General features: G+C 35.4%; 1 protein-coding gene across 2 annotated transcripts in view; it reads right to left on the bottom strand.

Moving 5' to 3' along the window:
• Positions 1-22,779, bottom strand: part of WAPL (WAPL cohesin release factor) — an 80,020-nt gene that overhangs the window by 34,129 nt on the left and 23,112 nt on the right. Inside the window, exons 3-4 of one of the 2 annotated variants that reach the window (XM_019716127.3) lie at positions 15,490-16,530; positions 13,289-13,407 (exon numbers count right to left, since the gene is read on the bottom strand). In XM_019716127.3, coding sequence (XP_019571686.2) covers positions 13,289-13,407; positions 15,490-16,530 — 1,160 coding nt within the window. The remainder of the gene's footprint in view (positions 1-13,288; positions 13,408-15,489; positions 16,531-22,779) is intronic. The other variant, XM_019716128.3, reaches the window with a different exon arrangement.

The following is a 22,779-nucleotide window of genomic DNA, read 5'->3' on the forward strand; positions in this document are numbered from 1 at the left end:
AAAGATGTATATACCCCTGTGTTCACTGTGGCACTGTTTACAATACCCAAGATATGGAAGCAACCTAGATGACCACTGACAGATGAAAGGATAACGATGTGGGGGGGGGGGGGGGGTGTGTACACAACGGAATACTACGCAACAAAAAAGGAATGAAATCTTACTGTTTGCAATAACATGGATGGACCTAGAGATTATGTGAAGTGAAATAAGTCAAATACCATATGGTTTCACTTAGATGTGGAATCTAAAATACAAAACAAATGAACAAACAAAACAAAACTGAAACAAACTCATATGTAGATACAAACCGATGGTTGGGGGACGGAACGGGCGGAAAAGGGGAAGGGGTTTAAGAAGTACAAACCTCCAGTTGTAAAATGAGTACAGCATAAAGAATAGAGTCAATAATATTGTGATAACTATATCTGGTGACAGATGATTACTGAACTTACTGTGGTGATCATTTTGTAAAGTATGTAAACGTTGAATCACTATGTTGTATACGTGAAACTAACATAATATTGTATGTTAACTATAATTTTAAATAAATTTAAAAAGAAAAAAGATGATCAGGATAAGAAGTTGTTCTTTGTATTATTTTATTTTTGTAACTGTTCTGTAATTTTGATATTATTTTCAAAATAACTACTTTTTAAATTTTGTTATTTCCAAATAAAAAATATTTTTAAAAACTTAAGTTCTCTCAGAAAACTTATCAAATAGAAAAAGTATAAATTATTTATTATTCTATCAGTTAAAGTAATTTTAAATTCATGAAGCAACCGTATCAAATGCAGACAAGAGTAAAAGAAAGTAAGAAATCAAAGAATAGAAGATGAATATAATCTTAATACAGGCTATTTTAAAAAGTGGGAAGTGATAAAGATATCCTTTGTTTATATTCAGAAATTAAATAGTTAATTAAATAACCCATCAATAACAAATCAAGATTTAATAGCAATGTTTTCTTGGTTGAGGCAGTGAAAAAAATTAAAACATAAGCCAAACTTGGTCAGGGTCAGGGGTAATAAGAGTTTTCTATTTTTAATGGTCCTTCCTAAAAAGCAACAGGGCATGCTGACAACTTTCTCTGCTCTGGCTTTTAAGAAGCTTCAAGTTATATTTCTGGTAGGTGCCTAGGAAATCTATCAAGACCTAAACGCCTGAATTGAAGCTACATCTCATTCTATTCCTTACTTTTTCTTAATACAATTTCCTCATTTATTTTCAACCTGGTCCAACCAAATTTATGTACGTATACTTTCTCAAATGTTGTTTATACGGGCAACATATAAATCATAACTAAATATAAGTGGATACAACTGTATTTCAATTTAATATGGAATTGCAGATCAAGTCAAAAGCAAAGCCAGGAAAGAGAAGAACGAAAATCAAAAGGAAAGGAAACAAGAATGCATCATTAGTATTGGAGTTAATCATTATAGTATTCATAGGTCCTCATGAAAAAACGCATATGAATTTCCATTTCTGGACAAGATGGAGTAACAGAGACCGAATTTACCTTTCCATCTGAAACTAACAAACTGGACAAAATCTATGAAATGGTTTTCAGACACTGGATATCAGGTAGCAGAGCACCACGAGCCCTAAGAAGGGGGAACACGAGATAAGCCCTACAACTGCCTGCAGGAGAATTCAGAGTCCAGCCAGCAGCAGTGCTGTCACTGAGGAGACAGAACTATAGGAGTCCAGGGAGATGGTGGTGGCTACAGTTCACAGAGCACAGCTCTCCTCTGAGAGCTGCACAAAGAACTTGGGAGATCCACAGAGTCCCCTCAAATACGTGGCTGAGTACTGAGATAAGCAAATGTGTGAAGAAAAAAAAGTACCTAAGGTAAGGGAAAGGGCTTCCCCCAAAAAGGACAAAGGAAATGATCCCTAGACTGTTTTTCTTCCCCAGGGATGAAAAAAGTTCACGTTCCGACTAGCCACAGTAGAAAACCTTGTAATCAGGGGAATCAGGTAATATATTTTGGGGGCAAGGGAACTGAACCCTAAAGGCTGCTCTCCCACCTAAAATTGAAAAGCCTCATAAGGATCAAACATAACTTAGATGCACCTCAAGCATAACTGGAATCTCCAAAGGGAAACAAAGACACAAGAAATATTTGAAGAATACTGGTCGAAATTTTTCCAAATTCGATAGGCTTACCAATTTTCAAATATTAAAAAAAACACGAGTATTTAGTACTAAATGAAGACTCTTTGCTCAAACATACTTCCAAGAATCCCAGAATTAAACATTTACAAACTCCTTGTGTATCTCAGAAATTGGGAATGTAAAGGTGAAAAAAAATATGGTCACCATCCTTAAAAAACTCCCAGTATTACACATCTTATGTTAATTTGTGGTCATCATTAGCATGAAGTCATCAGAAAGCTGAGCAAAGAGTTTTCTGGATGTCTGAATCCCGATGACCTAAATAAAATATAATACTAATTGGAAAAACAAATTCCAAACTATAAACACCTCAATAGACACTATACACTCTTTGGCTAAGTGTCAAATGTATGTCAAAGTTCTCAGGCTCTTGATTAATATATGGCTATATTTTCTCATTTCAAAGCTCATTTTCTGGAAAGTCATAATAAAATATTTTGAACTTTCAAATTTTAAAGATACTTGAACTAAAAGGAAATAAAAATATTAACAGTACTTTTATTCCTTATTAAAATCCTTCTAAAATAAACCATCACATGAAAAAAAAACCAAGAATGAGATCACACACAGAAAATAATTTACATTTCCTAAGTCTTTATGTAACACAGATAAATGATTTAAGTACCTAGCTTAATATTTAAGTTAAATATCATCTATATAAAAGGAAGATAGGTGCTTCTGCTTTGGAACAAACATGAGGAAACACTAAGAATACTCAAAAGTTTCCATGGGGGAAAAACATTCTACCTCACCAGCCTTTTAAGACAATTAATTATTGTATTCCTTTTTGTATCTGCAGCACCTCGCACAGTGAAAGGCCTGTAGTACACGTTGAATAAAACAATGCCAAAGAAAAGCCAACTAAAACTGACCACCTTCCCTATACAGCCTCTGCCGGAACATGCTCAGCTTTAACAGCCCTTCTGACCACCAACCCAGGAGCTATAAAAGGGGAGCTGTAGCTTTTCACTTTTACACTTTGGCCAGTATCCCTCATCAGCAAACCAATGGCTACACCTCTCTTTTTTTTCAGGCTTTACATCCATCTATGTCTCCGACTTCTAGTCTGTGAGAATCTAGTGACTCTCACACTGCCTTCCTGATGACTGGATCCAGGATGGTCAGTGAATTCCCAGATACAGAACAAAGATAATCATAAGTAAAACAATTTGACAGAAAAATAAGATGCTTCATGAGAGTGAATTCTAACTGCCAGAGAAAGATACTGTGAAGGAATGAACACATATTTCTTGGGTGAGCAGTGGGACTACTTGTCCTTTAAAATTTCAACTGGAAGATTCTGTTTTTAAGTTGACAACCTATATAAGCACATTTTATGAAACAAAGAAAAATGAATTTATAAACTATAAAGCTACACAACTTTGAAACTGCAGCTTTATGCAATTTTAACTTTCTAATACAAATAAATCTATAACTGATTTATACTGACAATCAAATTTTAATTGCCCAGAAGTCCACTATCCAGTGTCATACTGAATGACAGAAAGGAAGAAAAAAATAAAGTCCGGAATGTTCCTTTGAGTCAGACAAAACAGTGCCAGACAGGCCCAGCATTAAGCAACAGGGAAATAATGAAAGTGAAGATATAAATATTTGAGAATTGAAACTAAGACTGACATTATGGTCAGTTTCATCAATGACCAGCAGCAGTCTTAGTCGGCAAAATAAGATGGCCAAAGTCCCAGGTAAAATAAAACCCTCCTCCAAACACTGAATGTTAGTTAGGATGTTATACAGAGAACGGAGAGGGCAGCTAGGCAGCAGCTGAGTGAGAAGCTAGAAACCAAACAAAAAGGACAGGCAGAATAAATAATCTAAGTATATCAGCACATATATGACAACTGCAAACAACAGGAGGCAAGGAAACTGTAAGCCAATGATCAGAAACAGGACAGCTTTTTTTTAAAAAGCTTTAAAATTGCCAATTATCAATAAAACTACGTAGAAACAGGTACTTAAATCCAGGTATGTTCCAACTTTAATCTCTCAAACCCGTTCTTTTCTCCCTCGCAAGTGACTCAGTTCTGAGTAATCATTTCAACTACATCCTGACCAGAAGTTTTCTTCACTGCTTCCCACGTCCCCCCAGCCAGCCCTCAATCCCATTATGAACAACCCTTCCCTATATCCCTGGTGAGGTGTTGGAGAAAATTCTCAGTTGGCAAGCTTAAAAAGTTAATGTTTCCTAACATGGGGAGATGGGGGAAGGGAAGAGGGACCCTGGCTAGTGGCACTAAAGCCTTGAGGAGATGGTCAGGAAATTGGTTATATTACATGAGGACTGAGCAAACACGTAAACATGTGGAGGATAATGGGAACCAGATTGCTCACTGTCGGCATGGAAAGTGGGAAGGCTAGAATAAAGTACATGGTGTTGAACTAATACTGGGGTATCGGTTTGAACTCATTGTCAACATACACAGAAACGAAGTGTGTGTGTGTGTGTGTGAGAGAGAGAGAGAGAAGCATGCATTAGGTTAGTGCAAAAGTAATAGCAGTTTTTGCAATTATTTTTAACTTTTGAAACCGCAATTACTTTTGCACTGACCTAATATTTAATTTTCCTAGCTCTGTCAACTCAAAGAAGGCCTAGAGGAACTAACACCCCATAAGAAATGACCATATCTTTATTTCTAAATACCATTCTCCATTAAGAGAAAACAGGGGCCCTGGAGAAATGGCTGATTACAGGGCTGGGAATGTATATGACAAGCCTTGAACATCTCAGCGTCAGTAAGTAAGAAAATACAAAATGGTGAAACACATCAAAAGTCAGTCTGAAGAAACATCCATGGGCCAAATCTACGAAAATTTTAGTATTAAAATAATGATGCTACTATCAGTTAAATACAATAACAAATGAGTGAATAAAACAGGATTCCATGTTCATACCGACATAAAGGAATGAATATGTAAATATATAAATGAATGCTTACATATTATATAAGGAACATAGAAAAACATGTATTCTTATATACATGGAGGAGCGGAAAAGAGCTCCCTTAGAGCAGAAGACCAAATATTAGTAACTGTAGAAGGAATGATACAATTAGGAAAAATATTCAACCACCATCACAGTAAAAACGGATTCAGGCAAGAATCAATGGTAAACTAGTGGCTGAAAGTTTGATGAGGAAGTTGAGGAATCCGACAGAAACCACCACGGGATCACTTAATGTCAACAGTTATGCTACAAACTGACATTGCGCCACCTGGTATGGTGCAGTGAGAACACAGCATCTCTTCTGTAGTATTTCTGCTAAATACACGTATCTTTAATCATGAGGAAACATCAGACAAACACAAATTGAGGGACATTCTACAAATAACTGATCTTAACTCTTCAAAGATGTCAAAGCCATGAAAAGACCAGGAAAGACACACTGAAGGGAGAGTCGAGACTTGTGACAACATGATTCTGGGTTAGATCACGGGCTCTTTTCAGAGATGTGGGGGGCAGGGTTACTTGTTTTGCTATAAAGGACATTACTGAGACAACTGGTGAAATTTGAATGGATTTACGGATTAGACTACTACATTGATGCTATTAACTTCCTGGTTTTCATGGGTATACTATAGCTATGTTTACAAACTAAGTACAAACTAAGTACTCCTAAATACCTTAGTTTAAAGTACTAAAGTACAAACTAAGGTATTGAGGAGTAATGGACATCAAGTCTGCAACTTACTCTCAAGTCATACACACACCCCCCCAATGGGATGAGGGGTCCATTTTGACACCCCAAGGACATTTAGCAATGTTTGAAGACAAATGAAACAAATGGGGGAGGGGATGCTACTAGCATCTAGCGGGCAGAGGCCAGGATGTTGCTAAGTCTCCCCTAACATACAGGACCACCATCTACTACCAAGATTTATTCAGTGCAAAACATCTACCGTGCTGCAGTTACGAGAGCCTGCTAGGGAGGGAGGGAAACTCTTGCCACTACAGGCCATGGGCTACCTCTTAACCACTTGAAAATAGTGGTCATTAGTGTCTTTAAACCTAATCAGAGTAGAGAAGATCCAGATACTCCTACTGGCCGCCCAGCTACATGAGGGTGTTTCGGTTATGACAGACAACTAACAACTGCTGAGAACATTTCCTACACCCACCCACCTAGCACCACCCCCACACGAACCTTTCTTTTTTCTTTGGAGATTTGGGGATAACCTACAAAAAAATTCCTTGTGGAATTGAGCTTGTCCTTTTTTTGCACAGAAAACACGAATTCTAATTTCTTGGATATAAAACAAATCTATCATTTCCACTATATTGATTTATACATTCCACTTAACTTAATGCATAAAACTTTGATCCCATTGATTTCCTCTATTCCTTTACACTCATGAAAACTAATAGATAACATTTTCTCTTATTTCTGTTTCTTAGTGGTTCTTTTCCTTTTTAACACCTCTTACATCGTCTTTTAGTGTCTTGAAGGCAAATGGATTACCTATTTCTTATAAAAGCTAGGGATTTTATACAGCTTAACTTCTTGTTGCTCTCTTCCTGAAGCAGGCTTCTACATTCTTTACCTAGATATTTTCATAAAGACACATAACTTCCATGGGAGCTAAAGCATTTTTTATTATTTTTTATTAAAGGACTGGAACATTTAGGAAGTTTCATTTTTGAAGCTTACTGAAGTAAGCCTCGTCAAGGAATAAAATGTTGTTTAGCACTATTGTTTTAAGGCAGGGCTTCACCCATATTACATCTTTCAAATGAGTTCAATCTCATAGCTCTTTTGGTTTTATAACTAAGCAATATATCCTCTGACATTATCAACACTAACTAGGTCTTCTGCCTACGAGGTTGCATGACCTGATTTACTTTTAGGCGGAGAGATTCCTTCATAATCGGGTCAAGTACATGTACACTGCTGCCTTCTAAGCCCTTCAGTAGCAAAGAAATGACTCCAATATTAAGTTTGAAACTAAGTTAAAAAACTGAACACACGTACAAATGAACCCAAATGAATATTGAATTAACATAAGCACACAAGATAAAATTATTTCAAAACTTTTAAACACATCACTATGACTTCATCCTTAGTGAAATAATCTAAAGACAAAAAGAACTGGAAACCTTTATTTATTGTTCACTGTAACATTGGTATTATTTCAAAAGTAATGTGTGCTGTAGGATAAAGCAAGTAATATGCTAAACACAAAATTCTGTAATGTTAAATTTGAAATCAAACTGTCAATATGAACTCAGAGTTTATTTTTCAACATATTTCATAGCTCTAGGCAATAAAAGGCCTAGAAGCAATAAATACACCCAGCACTCATATCCTGGCTTCTAAGTACTAATCCACACACACACAAAAATAATAATCAAGGATCCTTGGATAAATGGATGATTCCATGATTGAAACAGGTGAAGTACAAGATGAGTCTGGGTCTTTTGTGTGGGAAGCAAGGGAAGTACTCAAAGATAATGGGCTAATATCAAAAGGACACAGGAGACAGCTTAAAATGGTTCACACTGGCCAAATCTACTGTAAATACATTTAATAATAAAAATTATTCTGTCTATAGTGATAGAAAGGGGGCTCCTTTACAGAATTCTAGCTATTAAATGGGGAAGAAACAGCAATGAGAACACTCCATTGTGCAGCTGTCAGTGTAATCAGTGATGCAGGCAGAAATCAACAACGGATGCTAAAACGATGAGGTAAAACAATACGGAGAGCGGATCTTCAGACATGGGGCCAGAGCAGCATCTGCAAGCTTATTCGCTAATTAAATTGTAAGAGGAAAAAAAATGTACCTTTATTTTGGAGAGAGCCAGTGACCACAACCTTTGCTAGGTGGCTTAACAATACTAACAGTAGAATAACCACGTGTTGCGCAGCTTCTGATGTGAAGCAACATACACAATACCACTTTGAAGTAGTCTTGCCAAAATATGTCTAACCTGAACCTAATCAAGCTAACAGACATAATCGCCAGTGTTCTTTGATATTATATGACTTTAATATAGTAGAGCAACAGCTTAAATTACATAATCAGAAAACAAACCGATAAATTCTAAATATGGAACATTCTATAAGACAAATATCCTGGGCTCTTAAAAACAAAATCAGTTCTATGGGAAATTTTTGGATGAGGAAACTGCTCAAGACTAAAGATGTAACAGCTAAATGACTATGGTTTGGGGAATAAAATACCTTTGGAGACAGCTGGGGAAAACTGAATATGGACTAGACATCAGATTATATCAAAGAATTACTAATTTTCTTAAGTACTATAGTCACATAACCAATTAGGTATGAGGTGTATGCTATCTACAACTAACTTCCAAAAAATGAATCTATATGACAGAATGAAAGACAGAAGGGGGGACAGGGAGAGGACCATGCGTGTGTGCAATTATGTCAAAATGTTAACTGGAAATCAATCTAGGTAGAGGGATCTGAGTATTCATCGTACTGCTTTCACATTTTCTGTATATTTTAAGTTTTCATACTAGAATGTTGAGAGGGAGAAAAATAAAGTAGAATGCTATAAATCAGTAGTTCTTAAAGTGTGGTCCATGGGCCCCTAGGGACCCTCAAAACTCTTGCAGGGTGTCTACAAAGCCAAAGCCGTTTTCACAATAGTAAGATGTTATTTGTCTTTTTCACAATGTTGACATTTGTACATACGGGACAAAAGCAATGGTAGGTAAAGCTGCTGGTGCCTCACCACACCTCAGCGTAGGGACTTTGAAATGTATTAAGTAGTCATAGTCTTCTCTGCCATATACTTTATAGTTAAAAAATAAAATCCCAGTCTCACATAAGGAAAAGCCCTTGATAAACGAGTAAAAAGTATTAATTTTATCAAATTGCAATCCTTGAATGCACTAATATTCTGTGTGGAGTATGCATAAAGCACCTCTGCTGTATACAAGGTATGGTGGTTGTGTCAAAGGAAAAAACATTACTGCTTGAGTTCCGAGCTGAACTAGCCACTTTTTTCCTGGCACACCATTGCTTACTGACAAACTGCTTATACAGACATGGGTATTAGACACACATTTTCTCAAAACTGAACAAAGAAGGCTTGTCACTGTCATTTCCCTTGAAGTATTTCTACCAATGAAAAAATTTCAACTTTTAAGCAAAAAAACCTATGATTTTGGAGAACTTTTATCTACCACTGTGAACTTGATAGCTTCCCAATACTTAAGACTTTTCTGATGAGTTTGACAGTGATATTAATGTGATTTTTGATACTGTATAATGAGGTGTGTGCCACCATTTCAAAGATTTGCATAAATCAGTGTAACCAGAATTTTCCAAATGACCAATGTATGATGTTACAAACAAGGCATGTGTAAAAGATCCATTCAAAGTGCTAGGCAGACTATTATAATAGATTTTAATGTTAACAGAATGGAAGGTTCAAGGCATGGTTTTAGATTCCAAGGTGCAACTAATCTTTAAGAAGTTCCCATTTGTTGAGTTGTGGTATAGTATCAAAGAAGAATGTTTACAATTACCTGAGAAGGCTATTTAAAATACAATTACCCTGTTTCCTCGAAAATAAGACCTAATATTATAAGACCAGGTCTTACATTAATTTTTCCTCCAAAAGACACTGATTAGAACTGATTGTCCGACTAGGTCTTATTTTCGGGAAAACACGGTATGTATCCGTGTGAGGGTGGATTTTCTTCATACATTTCAACCAAAACAACATAATGAAATATACTGAATGCAGGGGATATGAGAATCTAGCTGTCTTATTAAGTGCAACTTTAAAGACAGTTGCAAAAAAATGTAATACGAGGGGCCGGCCCGGTGGCTCAGGCGGTTAGAGCTCCATGCTCCTAACTCCGAAGGCTGCCGGTTCGATTCCCAGATGGGCCAGTGGGCTCTCAACCACAAGGTTGCCAGTTCAACTCAAGTCCCGCAAGGGATGGTGGGTTCCGCCTCCTGCAACTAAGATTGAACACAGCACCTTGAGCTGAGCTGCCTCCCAGATGGCTCAGTTGGTTGGAGCGCATCCTCTCAACCACAAGGTTCCCAGTTCAATTCCTCGACTCCCGCAAGGGATGGTGGGTTGTGCCCGCTGCAACTAGAAAACGGCAACTGGACCTGGAGCTGAGCTGCGCCCTCCAAAAAACTAAGACTGAAAGGATAACAACTTGAAGCTGAACAGCACCCTCCACAACTAAGATTGAACGGACAACAACTTGACTTGGAAAAAAAGTCCTGGATGTACACACTGTTCCCCAATAAAGTCCTGTTCCCCTTCCCCAATAAAATATTTAAAAAAAAAAAAAAAGTAATACGATGTTATTCTCACTGGTTTTTAAAGAATTTTTTTCATAAAAATGTATTGACATGTAATGAGTTATTTTAAGTGAGATACTAAGTATTTTTGAAATGTATTTCTACTTCTAATTTGATAAATATTGATGTTAACACATACTCAAAAGCTCTTTGGGATTTTCAGTAATTTTTTTAAGATTATAAAGTGGTCCTGAGACCAAAAAAACCAAAAAAAATTGATAACTTTTGCTCTAGAAATAAAACATGCCACACACAATTTTCTATAAACCAAAAATCTCACCTAAGCATTAATGACTATAGTCTTTACGCCACGGTACCCTGGCCCCAGAGGAAGTTAGGTCTGTTGAAATCTACATTAAGCACTTTTTTTTTCTCATGGGGGGGGTGGGGGTGGGCACCTTGGGGAAAAGTACAGCACAATTACTTCGATAAGATTCCCAGTTGGCTCTTTACAGAGGGAAAAGAATAAAAATAAAATAAAGCCATAAAAAACAGACACACTCATTCTTTATTTGCTGAAAAGCAATTCAATCTACAAAAGGTGCAGATAACTTCTAATTGTAATTTTCACTAACGAAACTATTTAACACTGTAACAAGCTATTTAAGTAAAGAAATATTTTAGGGGCGGATGGGTGGCTCAGTTGGTTAGAGCGTGAGCTCTGGGCAATGGGGCTTCCGGTTCGATTCCCACTTGGGCCAGCGAGCTGCGCCCTCCGCAACTAAAATGAAGTCAATGAGCTGTCACTGAGCTCCTGGGTGGCCAGACGGCTCAGATGGTTGGAGCGTGGGCTCTCAACCACAAGGTTGCTGGTTAAACTCCTGAAGGAGGTGGGCTGCACCCCCTGCAACTAACAACTGCGACTGGACCTGGAGCTGAGCTGCGTCCTCCACAACTAAGATTGAAATGACAACAACTTGACTTGGATGGAGCTGATGAATCCTGGGAAAAACACACCACTGTTCCCCAATAAAAAAAATAAAAAGTCCTGGAAATACACACTGTTCCCCAATAAAGTCCTGTTCCCCTTCCCCGATAAAATCTTAAATATATATATATATATATATATATATATATATGAGAAAAGGTAAAGTCAAGGAAATTATTCTCAATACCTATGCCAAACCATACTAAAATGACTTACATAATGCATTAAGAATGAAGTTGGATCCTTAACTTATACCATATACAAAAATCAGCTCAAAATGGATGAAAGACTTAAATATAAGGCTTAAAGCTGTAAAATTCCTACCGTGTTTCCCCGAAAATAAGATGTAGCCAGACAATCAGTTCCAATGCATCTTTTGGAGCAAAAATTAATGTAAGACCCAGTATTATATTATATATTCATTTTTGTTTCAAAAGACACATTAGAGCTGATTGTCTGGCTAGGTCTTATTTTCAGGGAAACACAGTAGAAGAAAACAAAGAGGACGCTACATTTGATTTGGCAATGATTCCTTGGATATAACACCAAAAGCATAGGCAACAACAGAAAAAAACAAATTGAACTTTGCTGAAATTAAAACTTTCGTGTATTAAAGCACACAATCAAAGAGAGTAAAGACACAATTTGCAGAATGGGGGAATCTATGTGCAAATTACATATGTAATACTGGATTAATACCTAGAATTTATAAAGAACTCCTGTAACTCAACAACAAAAAACACAAACAATTCAAAAATGGACAAAGGGAGAGCTGGTTGGCTGAGGTTAGAGCGCAGTGCTTCTAACACCAATGTCGCTGGTTCGATTCCCACATGGGCCAATGAGCTACGCTCTCCACAGCTACATTTAAAACGACAACTTGACTTGGAGCTGATGGGTCCTGGAAAAAACACACTGTTCCCCAAAATTCCCCGATAAAAATTAAAAAAAAAATAAAAGTTTAACTTAATTTATTTAAAAAAAGAAAAAAATGGGCAAAGGACCTAAACAGACATTTCTCCAAAAATGATACACAAATGGCCACTAAGTACATGAAAAGATGTTCAACATCACTAGTCAGGGAAATGCAAATCAAACCACAATGAGATACCACTTCACATCCTTAGAATAGCTATTACCAAAACAACTCAGAAAATAAGTGTTGGTGAGGATGTGAAGAAACTGGAACCCTCATGCGTTTCTAGTGGGAAGGTAAAACGGAGTAGCCAAGGTGGAAAACAGTTTGGTAGTTAAACAAAGACCTACCATATTTCCCCCAAATTCCACTCCTAAGTATATATCCATAAGAACTGAAAGCAGGGACTCAAATAGCCAAAAGGTGAAAAACCCAAGTAGTCACCAACAGGTGAATGGATAAACAATGGAGTTACTATTCAGCCATAAAAAAGGAATGAAAGTTTGATATAAGCTACACGAATGGGCCTTGACAACACTATGCTTACTGAAATAAGCCACTTATCCGAGGTACCCAGAATAGGCAAATTCATAGAGACAGAACAGTGTTTACGGGAGGGGGGGGGGGGGTAAAGGGGAAGTTTAAGTTATTGTTCAGTGGGTACAGAGATTTTTGTTGGAGATGAAAATGTTTGGGGTATAGATGATTACACACATTGTGATTGTATTTAATGTCATTGAATTGCACACTTGCATGTAATAATTATGTTATATAGTTTTACCACACTTCTGAAAAAATGGTTACAATGTTTTTTTAAAATGACATATATATCCAATGCAAGAAATTCTAATTGTCATGTTTGTTAGTAATTTTCAAATAGAAAAACTAAGAGCTGAGCCCTCCAATAAAAATTACATAATACAAATCACTGGTAATGCTTTACTTACCCGTTTGGGGCCACTAAAAATCTTTCTGGTGTTTTCCTTTGATTTATCTCCTTGTTTGTTTGGGGGCTTCTTCACACTTTCAGGCACACCAGGCAAGTCCTCTGTAAAATCCAAGTTTTCTGAAATGGTAACCAAAACTAACTAGCTTTCTAATATTTCAAATAATCTACTAAACAACCTATGAGCATTTGGTGGAAAAGGAGGAGGGGGCATACTGTGGGAAAAAAATAATAAAAGAATAAAAGCACCACACAGGTGACAAAATACTCCCAACGATATTGTCTCATTCTCTCATTCTCACCCTGCTTGTCTTTCCCTCGCCCCCACCAAGAGAAAATCGGAAACCTATTTGCTGTATATGTACTCCAGTATTGTATAAATGGCAAAATCAATTCTTTTACAAAATAACCGCTGGGTATCTATGAACACTGACACAGATATGGTCTCATTTAAACACACATACACAGTATCAGGTAGTATATACCCTGATCACTTTTCTAGAATTTAAGGACACTGACTCATGTTGGTCCTCAAAGAATGCCCACTTACATCTACAGAGACTAAAAAAAAAAAAAGATAGCTATCCTTCGCAAAAGATATAAAATGACCTAGTGCAATGAGTTCAATGATTTGTGGGTCTTCACACAAAACTAACACAAAAATTAGATTACTTCCCACACGGTTATCAATGTTTATTGTTCTTCTAGCCTAAAACTGAAGAGAAATATAAGTAGACTTTTCTCCAGCCCAAACTTCAAAAATGTTTGCTATTTTATATATTATATGAAGACTCAAATTCCGATGTTCAATGTATCAATCAAATGGTCTCTAATTTTAAATTTTTATTTGGTATCAACTTGAAGTTTTTGAAAGGGAGACTAATGAATTCACATTTTAAAGGTGAAAAAAGTTACCTTACCCGAAGATGTAAATTTCAGCCACTGATTTTCAATTGCAGATTAGGATAATCTGCTATCAAGGTTAGCACAAGAGCTAAGTAAACTGCAGCAGGACAGGAGCTCAGGTTTCATACACTGTTACCATCCCCCTGAGAAAGCAACTGTACAGCCGATTGCCAGGTCAGAGCTCAAGTAACTAGCAAGGCTGCTGCAAACTTCAGCCAGATCTCCAGAAGATATTCAAGACAACATGGACAATTCTCACAATATCCTTACTTTATTTTTTGCACTGGGGAGTCAGTGAGCCTTAGGGGCTACTCCTGTATAACTCTAATTTTAAAGATAAGAGTGATTCTAATCTAGCAAAACTATTTTTAGGCCAAGTAGGCAAAATGGTAGGTAGTCTCAAGTATGACTTAAGAATATAAATCTATATGTAAGAATTCTAATTCACCAGAATGACACTTCCTTTACGACCCTAACAGGACAAAAGCTTTATTTAACAAATAAAACCATACAGAAAAACTATTTGGTTAAATACAAATAAATAAAGCCCCTATATCCCAGAGGCTTTCATATATTCTTCCTCACTCAACAGTCAATCCACTTCACAAAGCCCTTGTCAGGTAATGACTTAATTATAGCAAAGCTAACCTATTTCTTGCTTGTCTCTCACACAGGAGGTTATCAACTCCTTGAGGACCTCTAGTCATTACTGGTCCTACCACCTTAAGAGACAAACTACATTTACAAATTAGATCTCTTAAATAAATACTAGCTAGCACTTTTCAGTTTTATTAATTTAAGAGGATAATTCTTAAGACTTAATCTTAACTTTAAAGATTTCTTAAGAATGTTTTTAACATTTATTAGTGGATTAGTTTTGAGCCAACTGCAAAGGCTTTTTATCAATTTTAAATTTCTATTATTTCCCTCATTACAACAATCTACTATCAGTGTAGTTCTAAATGTCCAAAATCTATCCTATGTTTCCATTTTATTTGGATTTTCAAAATTGAGAAGCTATCTGGGAACCCTGAAAACACACACACACACACACACACACACACGCACAAACTCTTTAAAATTCTCAAGTGCTAATGTAGAATTAAAAAACAAGTATGAAAAGACTCCTTTATCTATAAATTGTCTCCTTACAACATGGAACCTGATTGTTAACATTTAAAATGTTGTTCCTTTAAATAAGGTAATGTGTGGTTCTAAATAGTACTTCTATTAAAATTAAACATAAGTTAAAAATGAGTACCTAGGAGGAAACTAAGTAGCTGATGTTAGTCTTACCTGCATTATTACTACTAGACTGACTGTCCTGGGAATTATTGCTGTCTGGAAGAGGCTGCAAAGAGGGTGATGGAGCTGTTTTAGTTCTTTTTTTGCTCGTCTTTCTTTCCACTTGACAATCATCATCTTCATCATCTTCACTTTCACTGAGATCATCAAAGCCAAAATACTTAATTTTGTAATTAGAACTTCCAGAACCTCCTTCGTCACCTCCTGTCTCATCATGATCTTCAAAACCAAAAAATTCAAGTTTAACATCCTTTTTGGATTTAGTATTACTAGGTCGAAATCTAGTAGTGGTCTTAGAAGTTGCAATATCTGCCTTTTTTCTGAGACGGCCAGCTTCTCCCAAATCGGCAGGAGTTGATGCAGTGAACTCATCCATGCTGCGTTCCATAGTATCCTGTATGGTAACATTACAAACTGACAAGCAAGATGGATGTAAAACAGTGTAATCTCTAGTCCGTCCAACCGTCCCTCTAAAACTGGTCCCACAACTTACACTGCCTTTCTTTGCCTGATTCAGGCCATCTTTACTTGATTCACTGTTTGCTTTGGCTAAGGCCTGACTGGTGCCGTCCAATAGCTTATCAAAATTTGACGTTCCTTGTGAGGATTTTGCTTTATTGGCCCTACAGTACGTCCTACAGTTGCTTGGCCTAAGAACGCTTTGTACGATGTCTTCCTCAATGGCTTCGTTTAGATTTTCCAACCGATTTTTTAAATCCTCATCCTTCATCTCCACAAGAGTACCACTATCCAAACTTAAGATACAATCTTCTGATCTGACATCTTCAAAATCATTATCCCATTCATACAAACCAGTTCTCACAGATGCCTTAATCAGAGGTATTTCTGATGGAGATTCTGACCGTTTCACAAGTTGGGAGTTCCAAGTATCATTTGTTTCCTTGATTTCATCTGCTTTGTATCCAGAGGCCACTATAGTTTCTGCATTGGGTTTCTTAGTACTGTCTTCAGCATTTTTGTAAATATGGTGACTATTCTTTTCATATTCTTCACTAAAGTTCTCCACTTTATCTATAAAAATTAAGTCAAAGAATAAAAACATGAGTGACATCAATGTAAAAGTTAAAAAATAACAAGGATATTTGACTAATAGTATAGAACCAATTAATCTTAAAATAATTGCAATAATTTTAAATTGTGAAGAAATTAATGTTTACGTATTTGACAATTCCCCTTCCACCTTTTTAGTATATAGCTTTCATGTCTTCTAGTGATTTTCCCTAAGCATCCAACTCCCTTAAATCTGTTACCTTAAATTCAAGAGATTTCAATAGTGGTAAGCAATTGGATCAATTCAGAACATACAAATGACTCAGCCAAACCTTCTTATAGGTATAATGGGTTTTTCAAATAAAAATGCTTAAAGTTTATTCAATAGAATGTAAACAGTATAACACAATAAATGAAAACATTCCAGCGTATCTATTTCTCTAGGGTAGAGGTGCTCATCAGGCATGCCACCTCTGTCTAGAAACCTGTCCCAGGATCAGGTTTAGCTATTTCTATTTTCCATCCTTTCTTGTAATCCTAAAAGCCATATGGCTTGAAGATTTGTTTTAGTTTTTTTTTTTTTTTTTTTTAATACAGTGGCTGTGGTGCCTAACTGGCTACAGTAGCTATTTATGCTTATCAGCCTCTTCATTTTGTACTTGAGGAATTCATTTTTGTCTTTAATTTTTATCATCAGAGACATTTTACTTAACTTTTCTAAATAAGATGGAAATGATTCAAACTGGTATTATAATTAATTCTCCCAGGACTTATTGGTAGAAAAACACTGACAAAACATTTATGCCAAAAATTACTTTTAAAAAAAAATGCACCTACATTTTTAATGCTACCAAATAGGTTTAAATATAATTTAACTTGCTGATTTATATTTACTTACCTTTAGAAGGCATCTAATTTATACGTATATCTGTTTTATTCTTAAATATTTCCCGGCTAAAGGCAAGGAACTATAGTTTTCAATAATCTCAGAAGTACTAATCACTAGATATAAAATACTGAAAATCTAAAAATTAAAAGCTGACTCTGACATCTGATACTTTAAAAGGGGTAGAAGAAAAGCCAAACCTGAAGAAATAATACCAGTGCTTTCCTAACAAGTAGAAAGAACACTGGTAGCTGAGTCTGGAGACGAGCGCTGCCCCGGTTAAGCTAGCTCTTTAGAGCTAGGCAAGACCCCTAACTTTGGGAGTTTTCCTTGAAGGCTTCAATTTCCTCATCTGACACAGACTACTTTGAAGTGTTACTGACGGAATTATTTATTAGCAAATGCCTATGGGAATGCTTAGTATGCTCAGCTACACAAAGGTCTGAGATGTCTATGAATGTCATACTATGTCATTTTTATAATTGTACAGCATCCCATTGTCTTAATGGGACATTTATTTAGGCTGTTTCTAATTATTTTATCTAATGAACATCCTTCTGACTTAAAAGTAAAAAGTTTATGTGAACAATAAGTTTTTAAAAATTACTACTTGAAGTTTTATATATTACTCCCATTTCCCCTAAAATCAGAATCCATGTTGTTTTATAGGCTGCCTTTCATAAATGTTGTGAGCATATCTTGTAAATTTGTTTCAAGTGCAAAGAGTAATAAAGAGCCCTATAGAAAGAAGTATTCTCACTAACAGTTGTATCTAAAAGTTACATAATTAAGTTATATTAGTTAGTATAATCTATTCATGTATTCAATTATATAGCACAAATAATCCTACAAATTAATTATTAAAGTACGTTACATATTTTTAAACTTCTGAAATACATTCAAATAAAAGCCAATTTAATCAACACAGTTCTGAATAAGAAAAGCAGTCCAAGTTCTCTACTACAGTACTCAAACTTATAAAATAAATGCTTTCCACAGTCTTTCATCATTCAGCTCTCCAACAAATATTCGTAATTGTACCTTCAGAAGAGAGAGCAAGCCTATCTTATCCTAAGATGCAGAACAGCAATTATTTTCAAATGCCTTCCTCCCTCAATCATCTCACCTTCTGTCAGATAAACCCATTTAACATCTCAAAACATCAATAAAGAGAAAAAAAGGTAAATAAAGATGAATTCTAAACTATATATAAAAACACATATATGATACATAAATATCTGTTTATAAACAAATACATTTCTAGCAATGGTTAGCAGTTTAGGAATTAAATGGATGAGTACCAGCTCTGCCATTTACTGGCTGAAATGAGGTCTTAAGAAGTTCAGTTTCTTCACCTGGAAAATGAGAACTAATAAAAATCTGTCTCAAGTGCAGTCTGAACAGATAAAAGATAATATACTTAAGGATATTTTGCAGGTTATCAGGCATCACACAAACGCAAATTATCATAGCTATTACTGCTTTGCCATAAGACACAATATATAATTTTTTAAGATTTTAATTAAAATACAGCTAACATACATTATATTAGCTTCAGGTGTACACCATAGTTATTCAACATTCGCATACCTAAAGAAGTGATCATCATGGTAAGTCCAGCAACCATCTGACACTGTACCACGCTATCACAATATTATTGACTATATCTGTGCATTACAGCCCCATCCATGACTTATTTGTTTTATATCTGGAAATTTGAACCTCTTATTCCCCTTCACCTTTCCCTTTTAAAAAATTTTCAATTACAGTTGACATTCAATATTATTTTATAGTAGTTTCAGGTGTACAGCACAACGGTTAGACATTTATATAATTTACGAAGTGTTCCCTGACTAGTCTAAGACTTTTCTTAGTGGAATCTAACCTGTAAGTTCATCAATACTCCCTTATGTCCCGTGTCTATCAGCTTCATGCAAGGAATCCAAAACCACTTTCCAAGGCCTATTTTTCTTTTTCAAGCTAGACAGTAAAGACTGGATGTGTACAAAGTTCTCAGTACAAGACTTAGCCCTACACCATCTGTAATCAGATACTTAATAAATGCCTTTTAACATCACTAGATGTTAGAATCACTAGTCAATCTTTAGTATATTAGGTAATACATAAGGGAGAAGACAACTACATGGAACTTGGGAGTTTGACTGGTATGAGCTAAACCAACAACCAGACGTGTAAAACTCTGACAAGTCATAGTATCTCTCAAGTCCTCACTCTGCTTATCTAAAAAGCAGTGAGCCACCTCACATAAAAGATTAATTAAATGCCCTTTATTCATTTAAGGATTCTTAAGTTTTAACGCAAATAGATGATTCCCCTCAAAAAAACCCACACAAACAGATCAGTGTACCTGCAGTAACATGAGTATACATAGTTTTATAAAGGAAACTAAACAGGTGGGATGATTTAAGGCTTCCATGAGTGAAGTGAATTCTGAAATATTTAAAAAGTGGGAAGTTTGATCTAAGATCTAACTTCAACAAATTTTGTGAAACTGTATGAAAAAATTGTGCATACATTTTTTCAGGGAGAGTACCTATAGTTTTACCAAGTTTTCAAACACTCTAAAATATATATATTTTTATTGGTTTAAAGGACAAGAGAAGGAGCAAAACACATGCAGGCAATCAGTATGCTGACTGTGGAATTTCAAAATCTCTACAGAAAAGATGCATTATTGAGTAAAGGGTACTGGAATATGTGGGAAAAAATAAGGCTCGTTTTTACCTCAAACATGAAAATATATTCTAGATGAATCAGTGACTTAAACATGGAAAACAAAACTACATACATATTATAAAAGTAAATTTTTAAAAATGCATTACTCTAGAATGGGGAAGTTCTTTCTCAGATACAAAATCCATAATCCATATTAATTTACATAAAATCTAAAATTTCAGCATGGTGAAAAAATATTTAAGTAAAGTCAAAAGAAACAAAATGTGAAAAATATAACTGCAACTCATAGTGCTTTAAAAAGGTCAATTTCCTAAACTTAAAAAGAGCTCCTGCAAGTCTAGATGAATTAGAGACCCAAATATGAAGAAAATTACCTCAGGCAGAGAACGATTTCTTATACAAGATACAAAAAGCATTAAACCATAAAGGGGAAGACATTTGATTTCATCAAAATTAAATCTGTCCATTAGAAAACACGTAACTATCAGATTGGGGGGGGGGGGGCGGGATGTAAATGGCAAAGTTGTAGGCAAAGAATGCCTACAACTCAGTAATAAAGATGCCCAATATAAAAATGATCAAAGGACTTGACCAGCCACTTGATAAGAAATGATATCCAATAAACACGTAAATAAAAATATATTAAAAGGTGCTTATATTCATTAATTAGGAAGATGCAAAATAGAACCATAATGCGTTATCACTATACAACCACCAACAGTCAAACAGAACACACCCTATGACCCAACAACTCTACTTCAAAGTACTTCACATTAAATTGAACCTTATGAAACTTCCATTTTTAAAACAATCAAATATTAGCAATTCCACATGGTTCAACATAATAGAAGCACGCTGAAAGCAACATCATCCCAAAACAATGAAACCTAAATGTCATTAACAATATATTCTATGTAGTCTCTTCATACAAAGAAATACTGCAGAGCAATAAAATTAAGTAAAACTACATTTCTTCAGAAGTATATCTTAGTACAACCACTACAAAGAGCAATCTGGTATTATCTTTTAAAATGAAAAATGTACATGTCAAAGAAATGAATTTACCCTTGAAGCAAGCAGTTTTAAGTTATTAATACAAGTATTTACAAATAACTTTCCATGAGTATGAAACAAGATAACAGGGAAACTCACTACAACATCGTTTCCTAGTTTTTGCTTTCATAAACAATGCAAATACCTATCAATAAAAAAACTAAACTATCATATAGCCACTACACAGTGGTAAAAAGAGAACGAGGCAGGTTTACATTATGTGCTGCCCTAGGGATGGGGATGAGAGAACAGGCTTTTGGACCTCTTGAACTGTATATAGTGTCTGTAAATAGTCTGTTCAAAAACTTAAAATGTAAAAACTGGAAAAGGTACATATAAAGTATCTTAAAGTAGTACTGTAGTTATCTTTTTTGAAGTCCTAGTCTATTAAAGAATTACATTTATGTATGAAATACAATGTATGGAACTTGCTTCAAAATAATCCATTGTGGAAAGAGAGTAGGTGGGGATAAAAATAAAACAAGACTGCCTATGAATTAAGGTTTATTGAAGCTGGATACAGACACACAGATGTATGCATCTTTACAACTGTACGCTGGTCTGTATACATTAACAATATATATACTTTCTTAACTCCTCTTATAAGGAAGTAAAGATATTTCCTTTCACTTTACACCAAACCCATCATTACACCGATGAGGGAAAAGAGGCCTAGACAGCTAACAGCAAAGATTACCAATTAAACCAATGGCCCAAGACCTCATAAAAAGACCCATACTGAGTTCTACTGTATTACACTATCTATAGTGGTGGCTGCTAAAAATTTAAATACTAAAGCAGATAAACCATCTTAACCCACATTAATAAAAGAGGTCCAGATGAGAGGTTAAAAGTTCTAATATGTTGGGCAAATGGCAACTGTATATTACATGAAGTGCTGAGGACTAAATTTAAACAAAATCTTCAACTTCTGCTAAGGAGACTGTACAGATGAAGAAGTAGCTTTAGAGACCACAAACACTAAAATAACTTGGGAGAAAAGAGGGTGCCACCATTATATGCAAGCTCCTTTTAAATTAAATATATGAGCAGCTGTCATGAGAAGAGGGACAAACTTATTCAACGTGTAGAAATCATTCAATTCATAGAATTGTAAGGGCTGATGAGCAAGAACATCAAAGATCAATTAGAGCTGTCCAACAAACGGTTTGCCTAGGAAAGAGAATGTACTCCCTTGTTATAAGAGAAATATTTGATAAAATGCGACTTGATTAAAATTAATAACTTCTGCTCCACAAAAGACATTGTTAAGAAAATGCAAAGACAAGCCCGACAGACTCAGAGAAAATGTCTGCAATAAATATCTCTGATAAAAAAGCCCTGTATCCAGAATATATAATGAACTCTTAAAAGTTCAATAAGAAAATAATCCAATTAAAAATGAGCAAAAAATTTAAACAGACATCACCAAAGAAACTATACTGATATCAATTAAGTAGTCATTAGGGAAATGCAAAAGGCTGATTTCCTTAATATAGTAAGAATTCTTACACATCAATAAATCCAACATCCCAGTAGAAAAAGAAGCTAGACATACAAAGGCAATTAACAGAAAAAGAAAAGAAATGAGTAACTTATGAAGAGATACTATATTTCATTCACAATTAAAAGTC

Source organism: Rhinolophus sinicus, chromosome 15 (assembly GCF_057876585.1).
Source record: "Rhinolophus sinicus isolate RSI-liver-muscle chromosome 15, RSI-T2T, whole genome shotgun sequence".
Classification (NCBI taxonomy): Eukaryota; Metazoa; Chordata; class Mammalia; order Chiroptera; family Rhinolophidae; genus Rhinolophus; species Rhinolophus sinicus.